Source organism: Cucumis sativus, chromosome 5 (genome assembly GCF_000004075.3).
Source record: "Cucumis sativus cultivar 9930 chromosome 5, Cucumber_9930_V3, whole genome shotgun sequence".
Taxonomy (NCBI): domain Eukaryota; kingdom Viridiplantae; phylum Streptophyta; class Magnoliopsida; order Cucurbitales; family Cucurbitaceae; genus Cucumis; species Cucumis sativus.
This window is the reverse complement of record NC_026659.2, coordinates 3,760,975-3,776,531: the sequence shown is the minus strand read 5'-3', so window position 1 is coordinate 3,776,531 and position 15,557 is coordinate 3,760,975. Positions and strand designations below refer to the sequence as shown.

General features: G+C 34.0%; 3 protein-coding genes and 1 non-coding gene across 17 annotated transcripts; 2 read left to right on the top strand and 2 right to left on the bottom strand.

Moving 5' to 3' along the window:
• LOC101209205 (protein phosphatase inhibitor 2) lies at window positions 1-4,600 on the bottom strand. 2 transcript variants are annotated; one of them, XM_004143583.3, is made up of 5 exons: window positions 4,395-4,600; window positions 3,774-3,814; window positions 2,295-2,416; window positions 935-1,111; window positions 1-568 (listed from the first exon to the last, which is right to left on the bottom strand). In XM_004143583.3, the coding sequence occupies exons 2-5, from the start codon at window positions 3,794-3,796 to the stop codon at window positions 345-347; spliced, it is 546 nt and encodes a 181-aa protein (XP_004143631.1). In that variant the 5' UTR covers window positions 3,797-3,814; window positions 4,395-4,600; the 3' UTR covers window positions 1-344. The 2 variants fall into 2 exon arrangements, with proteins under 2 accessions (XP_004143631.1, XP_031741140.1); XM_031885280.1 differs by lacking the exon at window positions 4,395-4,600 and having other exon boundaries at window positions 3,767-3,790.
• Window positions 4,601-6,585: 1,985 nt separating this feature from the next.
• On the bottom strand, window positions 6,586-9,446 carry LOC101209450 (putative uncharacterized protein DDB_G0287975). 3 transcript variants are annotated; one of them, XR_969477.2, is made up of 5 exons: window positions 9,145-9,444; window positions 8,730-8,934; window positions 7,139-7,221; window positions 6,983-7,028; window positions 6,586-6,708 (listed from the first exon to the last, which is right to left on the bottom strand). XR_969477.2 is itself a non-coding variant. In XM_031885282.1 (4 exons), the coding sequence occupies exons 1-3, from the start codon at window positions 9,292-9,294 to the stop codon at window positions 7,154-7,156; spliced, it is 360 nt and encodes a 119-aa protein (XP_031741142.1). In that variant the 5' UTR covers window positions 9,295-9,446; the 3' UTR covers window positions 6,594-7,028; window positions 7,139-7,153. The 3 variants fall into 3 exon arrangements, 2 of the variants coding, with proteins under 2 accessions (XP_031741142.1, XP_004143632.1); XM_031885282.1 differs by having other exon boundaries at window positions 6,594-7,028; window positions 8,730-8,871; window positions 9,145-9,446; XM_004143584.3 differs by having other exon boundaries at window positions 6,594-7,028.
• A 459-nt stretch (window positions 9,447-9,905) lies between these two features.
• On the top strand, window positions 9,906-14,578 carry LOC101209695 (luc7-like protein 3). 11 transcript variants are annotated; one of them, XR_004216837.1, is made up of 10 exons: window positions 10,138-10,180; window positions 10,553-10,681; window positions 11,057-11,096; window positions 11,860-11,935; window positions 12,031-12,231; window positions 12,514-12,726; window positions 12,810-13,194; window positions 13,289-13,346; window positions 13,515-13,579; window positions 13,887-14,572. XR_004216837.1 is itself a non-coding variant. In XM_004143585.3 (8 exons), the coding sequence occupies exons 1-7, from the start codon at window positions 10,138-10,140 to the stop codon at window positions 13,149-13,151; spliced, it is 1,044 nt and encodes a 347-aa protein (XP_004143633.1). In that variant the 3' UTR covers window positions 13,152-13,194; window positions 13,289-14,541. The 11 variants fall into 11 exon arrangements, 2 of the variants coding, with proteins under 2 accessions (XP_011654891.1, XP_004143633.1); XR_004216839.1 differs by lacking the exon at window positions 13,515-13,579 and having other exon boundaries at window positions 14,033-14,578; XR_004216838.1 differs by lacking the exon at window positions 13,515-13,579.
• Window positions 14,579-15,317: 739 nt separating this feature from the next.
• Window positions 15,318-15,398, top strand: TRNAL-AAG. The gene has a single exon. It is a non-coding gene; the product is annotated as a tRNA-Leu (tRNA).
• Window positions 15,399-15,557: the final 159 nt, after the last annotated feature.

Here is a 15,557-nt window from a genome sequence, read left to right as displayed (position 1 = left end):
TAGAATTACCCCATCAAAATTAACTGTGCTATATGAACTCACGCACACAAAAAACACATCAACAATTATAATTCATGAAAAAATTCTGCATGAAGTTCAAAGGAAATGGCTAATTAAACCAGAGGGGGAGAAAAAGGAAGTCAGGTGTATCATACTCTGGCCACATTTGAGAGGGACAAAGAAATGAAGTTATTTACAAGTACAGAGTACACAAAGTAAAAAAAGAAATATAGTAATAGTAATAAGAAAAGACATTGGAAATTGAGCACCCAAACAATTTCTTATCAAATGGGGTCTTCTTCAGTCAGTGGGATGTTTTTTCTTTTTTGCTTATAGCTCTTAGATCAACCTCCAACTCCATTGGTTGATGGTGATGGTTGTGGTAGATGACCTTTATTCTTTTTCTCAATATCAATATCCCTCACACCCTTCCCCATCATATCCATCTCAACATCATCTTCATCGTCTTCGTCTACTAAAAGTGACCCATTCCTCCGCAGTTCTCTAATTTTCCTAAATTCGTCATAGTGTGCTCTTCTATGTTCCTTAAAGCTCAAATTTCCCTTGTCTGTTTCCAAACCCAACCAAAAATATAAAAATGATCGAGCATCAGCATTTACTGAACTTGAAGAAAATATCAAACAAGATGCTATAAATTTCTTTCTTTTTAAATAAAGATCATTTAACAATGGGGCAGCCGCCAAGTTGATGACTGCAAAATCAACTTTGAAAGAGATCGCAGTCAAATAACACAGCAGGGTAAACAGCATTGCGTAGATCAAACCTTAAAAAACGTTAACAATCAAGCAAATTACCGGTGATTGTTTGATGCTAAGGTTAGATATTATAAAACTGCTTGTACTTGAAATCCAAGAAAATACGTTAAGTTAGGCAGTGGATGTAAGATAAATGAACAGAGATGGGAAATTGGGACCTTCTTCATCTTGGTCCATGGCATCTGATTCATCCTCAGAAGATGTCCAACCACTGGATCGCTGGCTGCTTTTACCACTTGAGGAAGCCACATCATTCAATGCAGTTCGAATGGCTTCGGCATGCATTGCATCACCAACACACAAGTCAAAATTGTCCCGCACAGGAGAGAGAGAATCTGCATCAAACAAAAGAACAATTAGAATCTTGGGATGTACTAATCTAGAGTCTAGATAGACTGTCAAAGTGAGCAAAATTTTACTCCTAAGCATATCTATATAAATAGCACAGATCCCTTTCTCTTTTAGTCTTTGCCGTTGATTAACATTTATGTAAAGTTGACTAGACATTTTGTACTATTGCTAGGCTGACGTGATTTAAACAAAATAGTTTTAAAATTGATAAGTTGTTGATGTAGCACACACTTATTCATTATTATTGTTGTTAATATTAAAAATATAAAAAAAATTGAATTTTTTTTATTTCTATTTTCTTCTCTCCTCCCAACCTCACACAACCCACCTCCACCGTACTATCAATGCACATCATTGCTTGCTACCTCTCCTCTTCCCCACTCCGTCAGTAGCCCTCACAGCCTACCACCCACCATCAAACGTTAGTACTTGTCCCACACTGACAATAACTCTCAAAAACCCACTTCCCATGATGAGCTTGTGCCCCTCCCGCATTGAACCCCTTCCTCTTCTCCAATGATCAAAATCTGGAACTTGTTCCAAATTTAGAAATCATTCCAATTTCCAAATTCGAAATGGTGTTTTGGTGGGCTGTCCGGGTGTCGGAATGTTGCCAGAGCAGAAGATGACAAGGAGATAAAGAAGAGAGAGAAAGAATAGATGAGAGAACAAGGATGATGAAGGTTGAAGGAAATAAAAGAAAAAAAAGAAGGAAAATGATGGGGCACCAAATCGGTGGTGGAGTGAAGAAAAGGAGCGGCAATGATCAGCAGTGGGAAGGGTGAAGGTGGGGAGGATAAGAAAGAAGAGAGAAAAGAAAAAAAAATTATAATGATTTTAACGTTAAAAGTCTAAATACAATTTTCAACATCAGCAACTTAAAAACTATAAAATTAACATAACTACACCATATTTGTCAAAAAATAATTATAAGAAAAAAGTGTACACTCAGTCTTACACTAAATAAAATTGATAAAAGAACCAAAATTGTTAGTGGTAAGGACAAAAAACCAGATTAATCCTAACTTTAGGAGCTAAAATGTTGAGTTTATAACCTCAAAGACCCAACCTGCTGACAAGAAGTGTATTTTCTCCCCATAATAGAAGTATCACAATAAATAATAAATTTATTGGCTATTACATGCTTCTTGTAGAAGGAAAACATACCATCATCATCGATCATGGGATGATAAGGCGTCTTAGGTTCGGTAATTTTCTGTCTCACAGGTTTATTTGCTTCAATTTGACCAATATTACTTTCATCCCATTTCACGTGGCGCCGTGGACCACTACAAGAACAGGAAGATAAAGCTCAAATTTGTAGAATAAATGTGAACTAATTCTAAAATTAAGTCAGAAAAACCACAGGCCAGTTAACAAGAATATTCCAAGTGATGCAAACTAATGCTCCTGTCTTTTAAGTAATCGACAATTGCCATTTTCATGCAAGGAATAAAGATCTGCATTATAATTCCACAAAGAACAACTACGCCTTATCTTATTTGAAGTTTTAATAACAAATAGCTCATCCAGAGATCATGAAGACATCAACATATAAGCATGAGTGGGTATTTGCAAATAAAGATTAGGAATGAAGGAATAAATAGCTATTTGAAACACTAAGAGACCCATAGAAACATTAGAAAAGCGGGGTTTTAAACACATACAGAGGGTAAATTCGACATTACTTCATCTGGCTAACATTTTGATTTCCTCAAATGTTAAAAGCACCTAAGCAATTGAACACTTAATATTTCCTTACTAAAATAAATTGCATACGACCCTATAAGTCAAACTATTTCCAATCAAGACCACCACTTGAAAAAAATGAAAAAGAAAAAAAGACGTCTCAAACACCAACAAGAGAAGAAGAAAAATTGCAAGGGACCGTATTCAAATCACTACAACTGGAGTCACATAACATAATCATGCTACCATATCAAGATAGCCTAGAAATTAAAATTGAAGAGATGAGTATGTTAGGTACTTAAGCACCTTAGAGAACCATACTCCAAAAGTCAGCAATTGGGGTGGGAGAGTCAAACCACTTAAGTACCACATTGGTCATCCCATTCTAACCAACGTGGAACAAAGGTATCCCATACTACCTTGGTTCCTAACAGACTAGGATGCTTAGAAAAGGTGCAAAAGGGAATGTGCACTGTGCCACTATCTGCCCCATCTTAAAAGTAAAATGAAGGGGTTTAATGCCAGAAAGCAACCTCTGTCTCCAAACCTTGTCATTTTCTTTTTTTTTTACACATATATACAAATATCAATAACCTCTTTCTCCAAGGTACGAACCCTTTCCTTCAATAAGTCTTTCCTTGTGCTTGTATGGGTTGGAGCTAACTAAGACCTGACCTTAATATCAGTTGAAGTGTATTTTTAGCTTGCCATTCACCGATTCACATTTTTCTTACTTTTAAGCCCATTTACAGAAGTTTTGAAGCCTGAGCAAACAAGTTAACTAATAAAAACATGAGCATTTCCTTGGTTAAAAACAAAAAAGGAGAAGAAAATCTGAGAGCATTTGACCATGGGGTGGGAAGACGGAGACCTGACCAAGGAGCAAGAGGTTCCATATTTATTTTGGCGAACAATCAAGGAAACAGATGCAATACAAAGTTATAAAATACCTCATACCTTTTTGATTCTTTTCCACTCATCTTCACCTCTTTGTGAACCTGTCAATGAAAAATAAACCCAAAGAAACTGGTGAGCATTTCACCGAACCACCAGAAGGAAGAGAATGCTTAAACTTCTTTTGCTCCTCTATCTCATACTGGCAAAACATCGACTCCTAATTTCTTGGCCCAATTCAACCATGAAATTCAGGATGGACATCCACTAGTATATCAGATGTCCCACAATTTTCCAATGGCTAATACTCATATAAGTAGATAATTGTCGCATCAGCTTAGACCCAGAATATTTTTACCTAACATCCTCCTATTCAATATGCTACTAAATTTCCCCGACATCATACATCCATTTCTTGGTCTATGAATGTGCCAGAATCAATCTATAATTTAAAAAAACGCGCGGAAGTGCTTCATTTGCATCGTCTGTTCTACGTTTATCGATTATTCAATACAGAAACCCACTTTCGAATAAACAACCCCACATAATCCCTAATAACAAACTTAATCTATTTTCATGCTGACAGAATATCATTGCTTTCTACAACTCCCCCAAACATATAAACAACCTACACATGTTCTTTAAACCAAAGCCTCAAAGAGGGAAAAGTCATGAGAGTGATACCGTTTGTCAACGTCCAGAACAACGACTGTTTAAAACGAAAAAAAAAGGACTGTATGAGAAGGATGAGATGAAGGATAAGAGATCCAAGATCTGCCGAATGCTGTCATGCAACGGCGATCCGAAACAGAGATGAACGGAAAAGAAAAAGGGATGAGAAACTGAGCGACGAGGAGAAAGAAAAAGAGGCAATTAAAGAAAGAATATGAAGGAATGGAGAGGAACTTGGGAGCGAGGTCATCTTCCATCATTTGGGTTTGGGCTTTCTTTAAGGGAAAAGTCCCAATGGGCCGTGTTCAGCCCACATTCTCGCACTCGGTGTTTACAACAATGCAAGAAAATCACCTATTAGTTCTATGGGTATAATCGTAATAAAATTGATAAATCGATCCTAATGAATTATTTTTTTATTGCATTTACCTAAAAATATGAATTCAGAGTTACCTAATGTACAATTATAACTCCGTAATTTTTTTCTCTAAATTCGATCTAATTTTCAAACACAATCAAATTGCAGGTTTTGCCTATAAATTTAGACGTGGTCATAGATATCTCTTTTTCTTTTGCTTTAAATTCTCATAAATTTGATACTAATTTTGTATGAGCTTCGTCACTCTTTCATGAGTATCTTTTCTCATTCATCTATAAATGAGATGTACATTTTTTTTCTATTAATTATTTTACAAACCATTCTTTCTAATTTCGGTTATTGTGAATTCACAAACTTTTTTTTTCATCTTCCACGTCAAGTACTTGTTAGGATGAAGCATTTAAAGTTGATCTCTAGCGAATAATCTTTATGTTGTATTGGATGGAAATTACATGCGTACCGTTCTTGGTAGTAAAACAAGTTACTCGATTGATATGTCAAATGCTTATAACTACAAAATGTAATTACATAAAGAGTATAAAATCTTAAAAGAATACCATATGTAGCATCCACCTATCTCTTATTTTATTTTAAGAATTAAATGTGTGATAATATTTTTTAAAAATTGTAAATATAACGAACTTTTCATGAGAAAAAAAAACTAATTTTTATATTTACAGCGGTCCTTTAGTTGAAAGGTTATTATATATGTTACTATTTTGAAACTAATTGCTATATTTGTAATTGTTCTATAATTAATTTTAAATAATAATGATGTTAAATTTTAAATTTATACTTTAATGGTTATGAAAATGTAGTGCAAATTGATTATTATTCTTTTAATTTTTTCAAATTAAAAAATAGATATTAATATTAAAGATTGAAATCGAGTATGTAGTAAAATATTAAGGTCAAGAGGCTGAATCTCAAACCTAAATACCAAATTGAAACAAAACTTAAATTCAAAAAAAAAATTGTAGTATTTTGAAGCTCAAACCAAAAACTTGATTAAAATGTAATAATATGAAATTTAGGATAAAATATTATAGACAAAAGAAAGCTAATTGATACAAATAAAATCTAAGAACGAAAACCATTTCGTACAATTAGCAACATAGGCACCAAACAATCAACGAGCACTTAAACTTGAAAAGTCGTGTCATAATTATGGAAGAGCATCTACAAACACCTAAACTTGAATAATTACATTCTTATACATTAGCCTCATCCATACATAAGTAGATACACCAATTCAATAGGTGTAACTATATACTCAAATTATTGTGTCATGTCGATATAAGTTGCATTTTAACACTACAAGAAATAACATATATGATAGCTAACGAAAAAAATTATAGTGAACTTTTTTGAAAGTCCTTACAACTCATGTTATTAAAAGTCTGGAGTTTTTTATAACGTTTTTTTTCTGAAGCTATAATGAGTGTTATTGTAGAGTATGAAGATGTAGCTTACCTAAGTTGCTATAAAAACATTTAATAACATTTTTCATTAGAGCTATAATAAGTTTATATAACTTAAATAATATACTATCTTTAACATATAATAGCTTCTTTTCAACACTGTAATATAATATTTATGGTTGAAATATTAGGTTATAATATAGTATTTATAGTTGTAATATTAAGCTATGCTATTTAATCTTTTTCAATTATTTTAATAATTATAATAATTGTTTGAATTTTACTATATAAATCTTTCTATAGAACTTATGGCTATGAAAGTGAACTTTTTTTAAAAAAATAAGTTTTGAATTAATTAGCTTTTGATAAACTTTAGTTGAAAGTAGTCAACTTTAGTCAAATCTACACACAGAAAACAAAACCTCGGACTTCTCAATAAAACTTGATCAAAGGTACAACAAAAAAAGGAAAGAAAAAAAATTATGAAAGAATCCTCGTTGCCACTATAACGTCCAAGGTGTACACCCTAAAATTCAATTGAAAAACGTTACATTTATAAAAGTCATATCAATGTTGAGACATATCCTAGCCACATATAAAAATTTGAAAAAGTTTTGTAGTTTCACGACACACCATAGACAGTATATCTGGATGCAACCAACAAAACTCAAAAGAGGTATGATAGCACTTTTCAGACCAAAATAAGATTTAAACATGCAAATTTGGAAATAAACACCAATATGGCTGAGAAAAAAGGTTGTTGAATCTTGTATTAAATGTAAAGTTGGAAAATAACTTACTTATCACAGTATTCTTGGGAGTAAGATTGATAAGATTTTCTTTTTCCTGGTTGAGAAAATAAATATATTAGGATGAGTGAATGATAAATCAATAATTTCATTCCACCTTCGTGATAGAATCTATGGAAACAAAAATATGGATGGATTTCATTTCACCTATAAACACAGAACTCATGTTGTTTGGCCTGTCACTGCAGATCCTGAAGCACGGGATCTTTCCTTAACCAATGGCTGTGGTTCTGAAGAAGCAAAAACCACAATAGGATTAAACATTGCACCTAAGAAGAGAAAAGAAGTGAAAGAAAATATCTCTATACAGAAATTAAAGCATGTTTAATGTTATTCATAACAGTGTACCCACTTATTGAACAGATTCTGTTAATTTGGCCTTTACACACTCAAGGCCAAATCCAAGATGATGGCCAGGTTACTTTAACATGCATTCAATTCATTGAGAAAATTATCCAAATTAGAAAGTGAAAACAACAAGATTATTTGAAAAACAGACAAACTATGAGGCTATGGAAACATTACCAAAATCCACGCTTAACAATCAACACTTTTGTTGGAAAAACCTACCACTTCTATAGCATAAATAAGTAAGAAATAGTTGAAAATTTAAAAGAAAACAACAAAAGTAGAAAACATAAGAATTTCAGTAAAAACTTAAAAATTGGACAAAAAATGATGACCCACTAAAAACAAACCCATTATGAACAATCACACAAAATTTTATCCTCCATCTCGTTCTCAAGTTTGGCTAGCCAGTGTGACTACGTCGAACACTTACACACTCCAATACTTGTCAGACATGTGTCAGTATCAAACCCTTATTAATGCAATAAATATCTTAAACATTCATAGAATCGTTGTTAAATAGATTGAAAAGGTACATATATGCAGAGATTGAAAAGGTACATATACGACAATAATAATAATAAATTTTGAGTATGAAATACATCAAACTAATTTCTGCATATAAGTGCATTAACTCATCTAATTCAATTTTTCTTCGAATATAAGAAACGTTATATATTTTTTAAAATGTTATTTTAATAAGTGTATCCTTGGCGTGTCGGTGTCCTAAATTTAAAAAAAAAGAAAAAAGAAAAAAAAAAACTTCTTTAGGTACATGTCTTGTATAAGTGTTTCTTAGATTTCAAAAAGACTGTCAAAGTAGTGTGTAATTCACAACCTTTGCTCCATCCTCAGACTAGAGAATATAAAAAAAGAACCTAGCTAGAGTTACTACACTCAAACTTAAATGGTTTAAACTATGATTAATTTGAAATCAAAGGTCGCTCCTTTTATTGTGCTTATAGTTCATTGTTTCCTTGAACTCTTTTGGGGTTACTCCTCTTCTAATATTTTGTCAAGACCAAGTAGCTGCACTGCCGAAAATCCTTCCAATATTTCTATTTGTAGGTTCTTTAGAAAGAAAAAATAGCCAGATAACCTTTGGCAAGTGACTTCATTTGAGTTTAGGGCCCAAAACACAAGTCTAAATCTAAATCTACCGACTTTCAGACTGTTCCCCGTTAATTATTATGTTCCTCGTCTAGAAGCAACGATGAGACTTCCACTGACATTGCAAGATTTACATTGTTCATAATAGATTTGTTTGTATTTGGTTCAATATTAGCCATTCTCTGAAACTACATTTTTCTTTACCAATAAATCCGTTATTGTTTAAGCTTTTTCTTTCGAAGTAACATTTTCAAAATCCATCCAACTTTTAGAAACTTACTGGATATGAGTGCCTTTGGTCTGGTCTTAAACAGAATCCGCTGCCTAATGATCCCAATCACTTCCAACTCTGCATTACCCGATTTAGTATCGCTACTCTGATCCTCATCCACAGACCTCGTTTTCTTCAACACCAACAATGGCTTCTTCAAAGAAATTTTGCTTCCTGTCAGCTCATGGTACCCTACTGTAAAAGTATACACTTCCTTCAACCCCAAGAAAACAACCCCTCAATCAATTGAAAGAACTAGAAGCAACTAATTTAATGTTAGAAATCACCAGTAATGGAAAAACAAAAAGAGTTCACCGGAACGAAAATCTCTCTTGGAGACCAATTTCGCAAATTCATCATCAATTGGGTTACAAAAAATGGAAATCCAATTCTAGGGTTACAACAGGGGCTAAGGAATAAGTACCTGAGCGGAGGGTCGACATAGAATGCCGATTTCGAGGTTTTGAAGGCGATCTTGGAAGGTGGATTGAGGTTCAACCACGCCTTGTAACTCAACGACGGCCCATTCCAAGCATTTGGTTTCGCCACAGTTACATTTCAGCTTAATCTCCATCTTTCTATGGCTTCCGATTTAAGATTCCACAGCTTTGAGAGATAAAAGAATAAAAGGAATCGTGAAGCTCCGATGAGTAGATGGAAAATGGCGGGAAATAAGAGAGCTCTTCCCGCCCGTTTGGAAAGAACATTCACACGTTTTCTCATTCTCAAGCTCACACGAACATATTTATAATTCTTTAATACATTAGTAAACATTTTATAATTTTAACTTTGAGTAATTAGAAATTAATGTACCTTCGAAAAAAGTAATTTGTGGTTATAGAATTCGTTAATCATTGTTAGAAATTAATTTACCATTGTGGAAATAATGATTGTGGTCATGAGATGCTACCAACGTTACACATAAATACAAACTAAATGCATAAATATAAACTAACAAACGTCGAAGGAGAGGAAGGAAAAGTAATTAAAAAAATCTTACGTTCAAGTTCACAAACTAGAGGAAGTTGGAGAATAAGCCGGAAAGGCACAGCAAAGCCCTAATTGAATCGGTTCATCCGAACCATCCCGTTTCGGTTTGTGATAATGTAACCCGAATCGAACCGACCGTTTAGTTCGGTTATTCTCACCCTTATTATGAGATATAAAATTGTAGAATTTCGTATTTCTTATTTTCTTCTTTTCCTACGAGCATTGAGAGTTGAGTGGTTTTTTGTTCGTCTTGGCGTTCAAAACCCTAGTGTCAGCACCACATAAATTTCTCTCTAAAATCATTCCCAAGAATCCCAAAAACTCCTCTTTAATCTTTGACTGAAGTCTAATAAGCTGAATTAGGGGTTTTCTCCAATTTGTGGATTTTCTCGTCTTCTGTGTTCATCTGAAAAAATATTTCATCACCATGGATGCCCAAAGAGCTCTTCTGGATGAACTCATGGGTTCAGGTTCTCCTCTGATTAAACTTTTTTTCTTCTTTGGATTTTTTTTTTCCAATTTGATGTATTGTTATGATTATTGATTTTACGGATTATCTAGTTGGAGAGGAATAAAGTTGTCTTTATTAGTTTTGAGGAATTTGGAAGGAAATGTGGGGGTACTATCCATCAGCCGTTCAATTTTTCACACAATGCTTCCCTTTTGTAATATGGGATTTCTAATTTGTAATCTTCTTTTTCGTTTTCTTCACATCTATTGTTGTCATTTGATTAGTTTTGGTGCGTTCTTGTATTATCGTGTGGCCTTTGAAATTTCCTTGGTGAGAATTGTCTTTGGTTCAAATGAAGTGACTTAATTTTGTATCTGTTTTGGTTTTGTAGCGCGTAATTTAACGGAGGAAGAACGAAGAGGATACAAGGAAGTTATGTGGGATGATAAGGAGGTCTGCGGGTTCTATATGGTTCGGTTTTGCCCACACGATCTTTTCGTAAATACTCGGAGCGACCTAGGTGGGTATTTTTCTTTTTTTATGTTAAAAGCATTACTCTGGTCTCTGAAATATCTAAGTGAACAAAGTCAAATAAAGCGAAATCAGTAGCAGATTTTGAGGATAATGGTAAAATGCTTATTCTGTGTATGTTCTTATGTGCTGTTTTATTGCTTCTCAATGTTTATTCTTATCTGATAAGATTGTAATTTGCGTTTAATAGGTTTACTTATAAATAGTAAATGTAAATAAATGTTATTTTATGTTTATCCTTTCCTTGCAGACTTTTTTTTTTTTTTCAATAAGAAACATTTTCCTTGCAGAGCTTTGGTTTATAATATTTAGGAAGAGTAATTTGTTTCTAAGATTGAATTCTTATTTCTGCTTTTTGGATCAGGTCCTTGTACTAGGATACATGACCAGAAATTGAAAGAAAGGTGACAACCAAACCAAGTTCCAAATTTGATTTCTTGTATAACCCTGCTAGCATCGTGAATTTCATATTCTTTATGTACTTGATTTAGTAATTGCTCTTGCTCGTGTTACAAACTAAGCTTCTGTTTTAAATATTTATATTTGGACTATTCTCTTTAAAGGTCTGCCGATTGCACTAGCTATGTTCTGGGAAAATATTAAATAACAATATTTGGTGGGTTATCTTTTTTCATGAGTGGTGATTGTCTATTGTTTTATACATCAACGTTCCAGTTTACTGTTTGTAATGTAGTTTTATAAGTATCACCATATGGTCTTCTCTTAATAAAAAAGAGTATTTTATTGCGAGACATGTGGTTTATTTTCGATTGGAGCAATGTGGATTATGTATTTTCAATCTTCATGAAATATCTTGCTGATTTCTTTGCATAACTCATAAGTATCACAACATTTTTATGGATAAAAGGGCTTCACTTTACTAATTTCTCTTAAATATGAGGAATGTTCTTGAAAGGAAGTAATCTTCTTGGACATCTTGAAGCATTGCTTAGCTTACTGGTTTGCTTATTTTGAGCATATCTTTTGGTCTTTCAGGACTCAAAAAATTTCTTCAGGTTTTTATTTTTCGACATGTGGAATAAGTTAATGCATGTCTCACTTTGAAATATGAATAAAAGGATTGACTGTTAACTGTAGCTATAATAGAAATGCACAATCTTTCATCTTTTACTAATGTTTTCCTAATTTTATTTTTAAATATTTCAGCTTTGAGAAGTCACCCAGGCATGATGCTTATGTTCCCAAATTCGAGGCTGAACTTGCTCAGTTCTGCGAGAAATTGGTTAGTGCTATATGTTTAAGATTGATGCTGTAGGTGTGATGTCTGTACTCATCTTTCTTTTTTTTGTCTAATGGGAACTAAAATTACTTAAACAGGTAATGGACTTGGATCGACGTGTTAGGCGTGGAAGAGAGCGTCTTGCTCAAGAGGTTGAACCTGCACCACCAACTCCATTGTCAGCCGAGAAGTCAGAGCAATTATCTGTACTGGAGGAAAAAATAAAGAATTTATTGGAACAGGTGGAGGCTCTTGGTGAGGCGGGTAAAGTGGATGAAGCTGAAGCGCTGATGAGAAAGGTACTTACACAAGTCGGGTTCCCTTAAGCACACCTAGACATTATCTGCTTAAATGAGGAGCAATTCCAGAATCGCTCTAATTAAACACTGGCATAACTCACAATTTCACAATGTCGGTATTCTTTAGTGTATGTTGATCACATTCCACGAATTGAAAATAGCACATGTCAAGAACTACTCTATCCCAAAAAAAAGAAGAAGAAAAGATTCATGAACCACTAAATTAGTCAGTAGGAGATAGAAGCAGTTATTTATATTGGTCTTTTTTTGTCGTCCTTTCAGGTTGATTTACTTAATACTGAGAAAACAGCCTTGACTCAACAAACCCAAAATGATAAGGTATTGATGCTCGCTCAAGAGAAAAAAATGGCCCTTTGTGAGATATGTGGTTCTTTTCTTGTAGCAAATGATGCTGCAGAGAGAGTCCAGTCTCATGTCACGGGTAAGCAGCATGTTGGTTATGGTATGGTCAGAGATTTCATCTCCGAGCACAAGGTAAGGTGTTCCTAAAACTAAATGAAAGTTGTTCAATCATTTTTCTTTTGATGAAATATGTTCAAGTGGGTGTCACCTGACAGGAAGCAAAAGAGAAAGCAAGGGAAGAAGAAAGACTAGCTAGGGAGAAAGAGGCAGAAGAACGGAAGAAGCAGAGAGAGGAGTTTGAGAGAAGAAAGAGAGGTGACTCTAGCGAGGACAAATATCGTGACAGAGAGCGAGACAGGGATCGGAATAGGTATCGGGAACGAGACCGCGATCGTGAAAGGTCTAGAAGAGGTGGCCGTGATGAAATAAGAGGAATGGATTGGAGGTCTAGGAATGGAAGAGATGGAGGCAGGGATAGGTATCGTGATCGGAGCAGGTCAAAATCCCCCATAAGACGTGGTCACAGGAGATCATCTAGGAGTCCATTGCGGCCATAATTATGAACTATGTTAAGAGGTCTGAGCTTTGGGACTAAATGAGGTAGATCTCTACATGTTCGAAGCTTATGAATGTATGCTTTGGTACCTCAAGTTACTTTGTTAGTATTGGTGAAACTTTTTTTGCTATCTCACAGCTGTGTTGACTGTATCATCTCCCTTTCATCATTATTATTAGAGGAGAACAGGGTTGAGGTAGGTATTTTTTTTTTTTTTTTGCGACTCTTCTTCAAGTATAGTTTGACTTTTGATTTGCACATTTCTTTTATAATAGATTCTTATAAAAGACAGTTCAATGTCTCTCCTACTTTTTTCATATTGGGTGAGCTTGCACAACTCTGGTGTTTGTCACATGTTTAATAGGCCAGGACAAAATATTTGCATATTCTACTGCTGAGAGGGCTGACGTTTATTTTCTCATTTTTGAGGTAACCTTATACATCTTGTCTCTTTCTTTAGACCATGATCAACATTTCATGTTATCAACCCTGCATTTGAGGTGTGCTTGGGTCTCAAATGATGTATATGTTTTTAGTGAGTGCTTATTTATTGCCCATGTTTGTTGATGTATTTCTATTATCTGGTGTTGGAGTATCGAATCTAGGGAAATGTGGGTAGTATTAGCATTGTGGTGGAACATGCCTTGTTCTTTTTTTAGTAGAAAGGAAGTTTGTATAACATAAATGGAGCTCGATAATCCCTACTAAAAGGAGGTGTAACTTTTATTGAGTACAGTGCTTTCCTCATCAAAATTCTGGTTTCGTGAAAGAAGTGGGAAGAAGTATGAGATAGCATCATGAAATGCGCAACTCTTTGTGTGATGTTTGAAGGTACAATTTGACTGCTAATCTGTAAAATAGCATGATCTTTAATCCATACAGTTTGCAGGAAGTGTATTGGCCAAATTTTTTGCTTGACTACCAGTGGGACAAACGTACTTGGTAAGGAACAATTCGTGCAGGGAATTTATTTTGCTGAACCATTTGAATCCACCAATATGGTAATTTTGCTGAACCATTTGAATGCACCAATATGGTCATTTACACAATCATTTGATTCGAGTCGATATGGGGTATATTTTCAAAATCAATGCAATGCTCAATTCTTTCAGAACTTTTGGATAGATATAGGTTCTACATTTGGTACTTGCTGATGTTTTTGAAGTTAATCCCCTTAATTATTTGGAACGCTGCGGTCAAGTTAACAGAGAGATGTCACTTTCCTTCTTCTCAAGCTTTGTCTCTACTTGCTTATCCGTCTATCGTCATCGTCTAAGGCCAGATGGTTGATTTTTTTGTTCTTAAATATAGAAAATTCAGATTGTGAGATACTTTTAAACAAAGCAATCTATCAAGCTGGATTGCCAAAGCTTGAACGTTGATGACATTCATATTTGGAAAGCTATAACTTTGCAAGATGCCTCTAAACTATACCATACATTTTTAACCCATTTGTACATTTGATTTCATGAGTAATATTAATGTTAAACAAACAAAACTTTTGGTAAAGGAACAATTTAAATCTTCAAATTAAAGTTCGTATCAACATACTCACAATTTTTTACTCAATCTACTTAAAATGCCTTTGACCATTTTATGTTTCAAAATCAAAATTTTTCTAGTAGTATCTTTTATTCTGGGTCAAAAAAATATCAGAGTTTTTTAAAAATAAACCAACTAAAGTTAACTTGCAGGATCACTCAAGATTTTATTGAAGAATTTTATCTTCTCTAGAATTATATCGAAAGCTGAAGGTGAAATGGGGTATAGATAACGATTTATGTTTATATAGTAGGTAAAGTTCAAAAGAAAAAGTAAAGACATGAATGTACTCAAAGAAGAGGCGTCGATATCACAGAAAAGACGAAACTCAAAAGACCATACTTAGTGGAGATGGAACCAAAAGGAATAATCAATTGGAAAGCTAACAAACACACGAGAATGAAGCACTCTACATAAGCAAAGTCTGTAATCAAGGTGTCAATTTAATTATAAACACATCCTAAATATTAAGAACAAGAATCAGAAAAGCTGCCATTGTACTATCAAGGTTCGATTGTCCTTCACATATCTAAAATTTTCCTACTGGAATGGTATTCTGCTTTCATTGTATTTGTCTAAGTTATAGGTTATATATATTTAACTAACAAGTCCATAACAAGAAAAAGTTGAGATGGCCGAGTTGGTCTAAGGCGCCAGATTAAGGTTCTGGTCCGAAAGGGCGTGGGTTCAAATCCCACTCTCAACATTTCTTCTTTTCCAACTCATTTCCTCATTTTGGGCCTGGCCCAAAACTCCTTTACTTTTAGACTGGGCCAGCCCAACTTCCGTTTTGTGAGTAATTTTGTTTCCATTGAAAAGAAAAAAAAGGAAGTTTATAGTTAATGGGGAGATTGGATTTTCCATT

Bases quoted from the DNA above. Each gene is read 5' to 3' on its own strand.
- LOC101209450 (XM_004143584.3), bottom strand. From the start codon at position 9,294: ATGGAGATTAAGCTGAAATGTAACTGTGGCGAAACCAAATGCTTGGAA. The intron at 8,935-9,144 runs GTACTTATTCCT...TTGGGGTTGAAG, and splicing joins TATGTCGACCCTCCGCTCAG to GAAGTGTATACTTTTACAGT. The intron at 7,222-8,729 runs GTAAGTTTCTAA...TTGCTTCTTCAG, and splicing joins ACCAAAGGCACTCATATCCA to AACCACAGCCATTGGTTAAG.
- LOC101209205 (XM_004143583.3), bottom strand. From the start codon at position 3,796: ATGAGTGGAAAAGAATCAAAAAG. The intron at 2,417-3,773 runs GTATGAGGTATT...CTGTTCTTGTAG, and splicing joins AGTGGAAAAGAATCAAAAAG to TGGTCCACGGCGCCACGTGA. The intron at 569-934 runs GTCCCAATTTCC...GTTTGGAAACAG, and splicing joins CATGGACCAAGATGAAGAAG to ACAAGGGAAATTTGAGCTTT.
- LOC101209695 (XM_011656589.2), top strand. From the start codon at position 10,138: ATGGATGCCCAAAGAGCTCTTCTGGATGAACTCATGGGTTCAG. The intron at 11,097-11,859 runs GTGACAACCAAA...TAAATATTTCAG, and splicing joins GACCAGAAATTGAAAGAAAG to CTTTGAGAAGTCACCCAGGC. The intron at 12,727-12,809 runs GTAAGGTGTTCC...GTCACCTGACAG, and splicing joins ATTTCATCTCCGAGCACAAG to GAAGCAAAAGAGAAAGCAAG.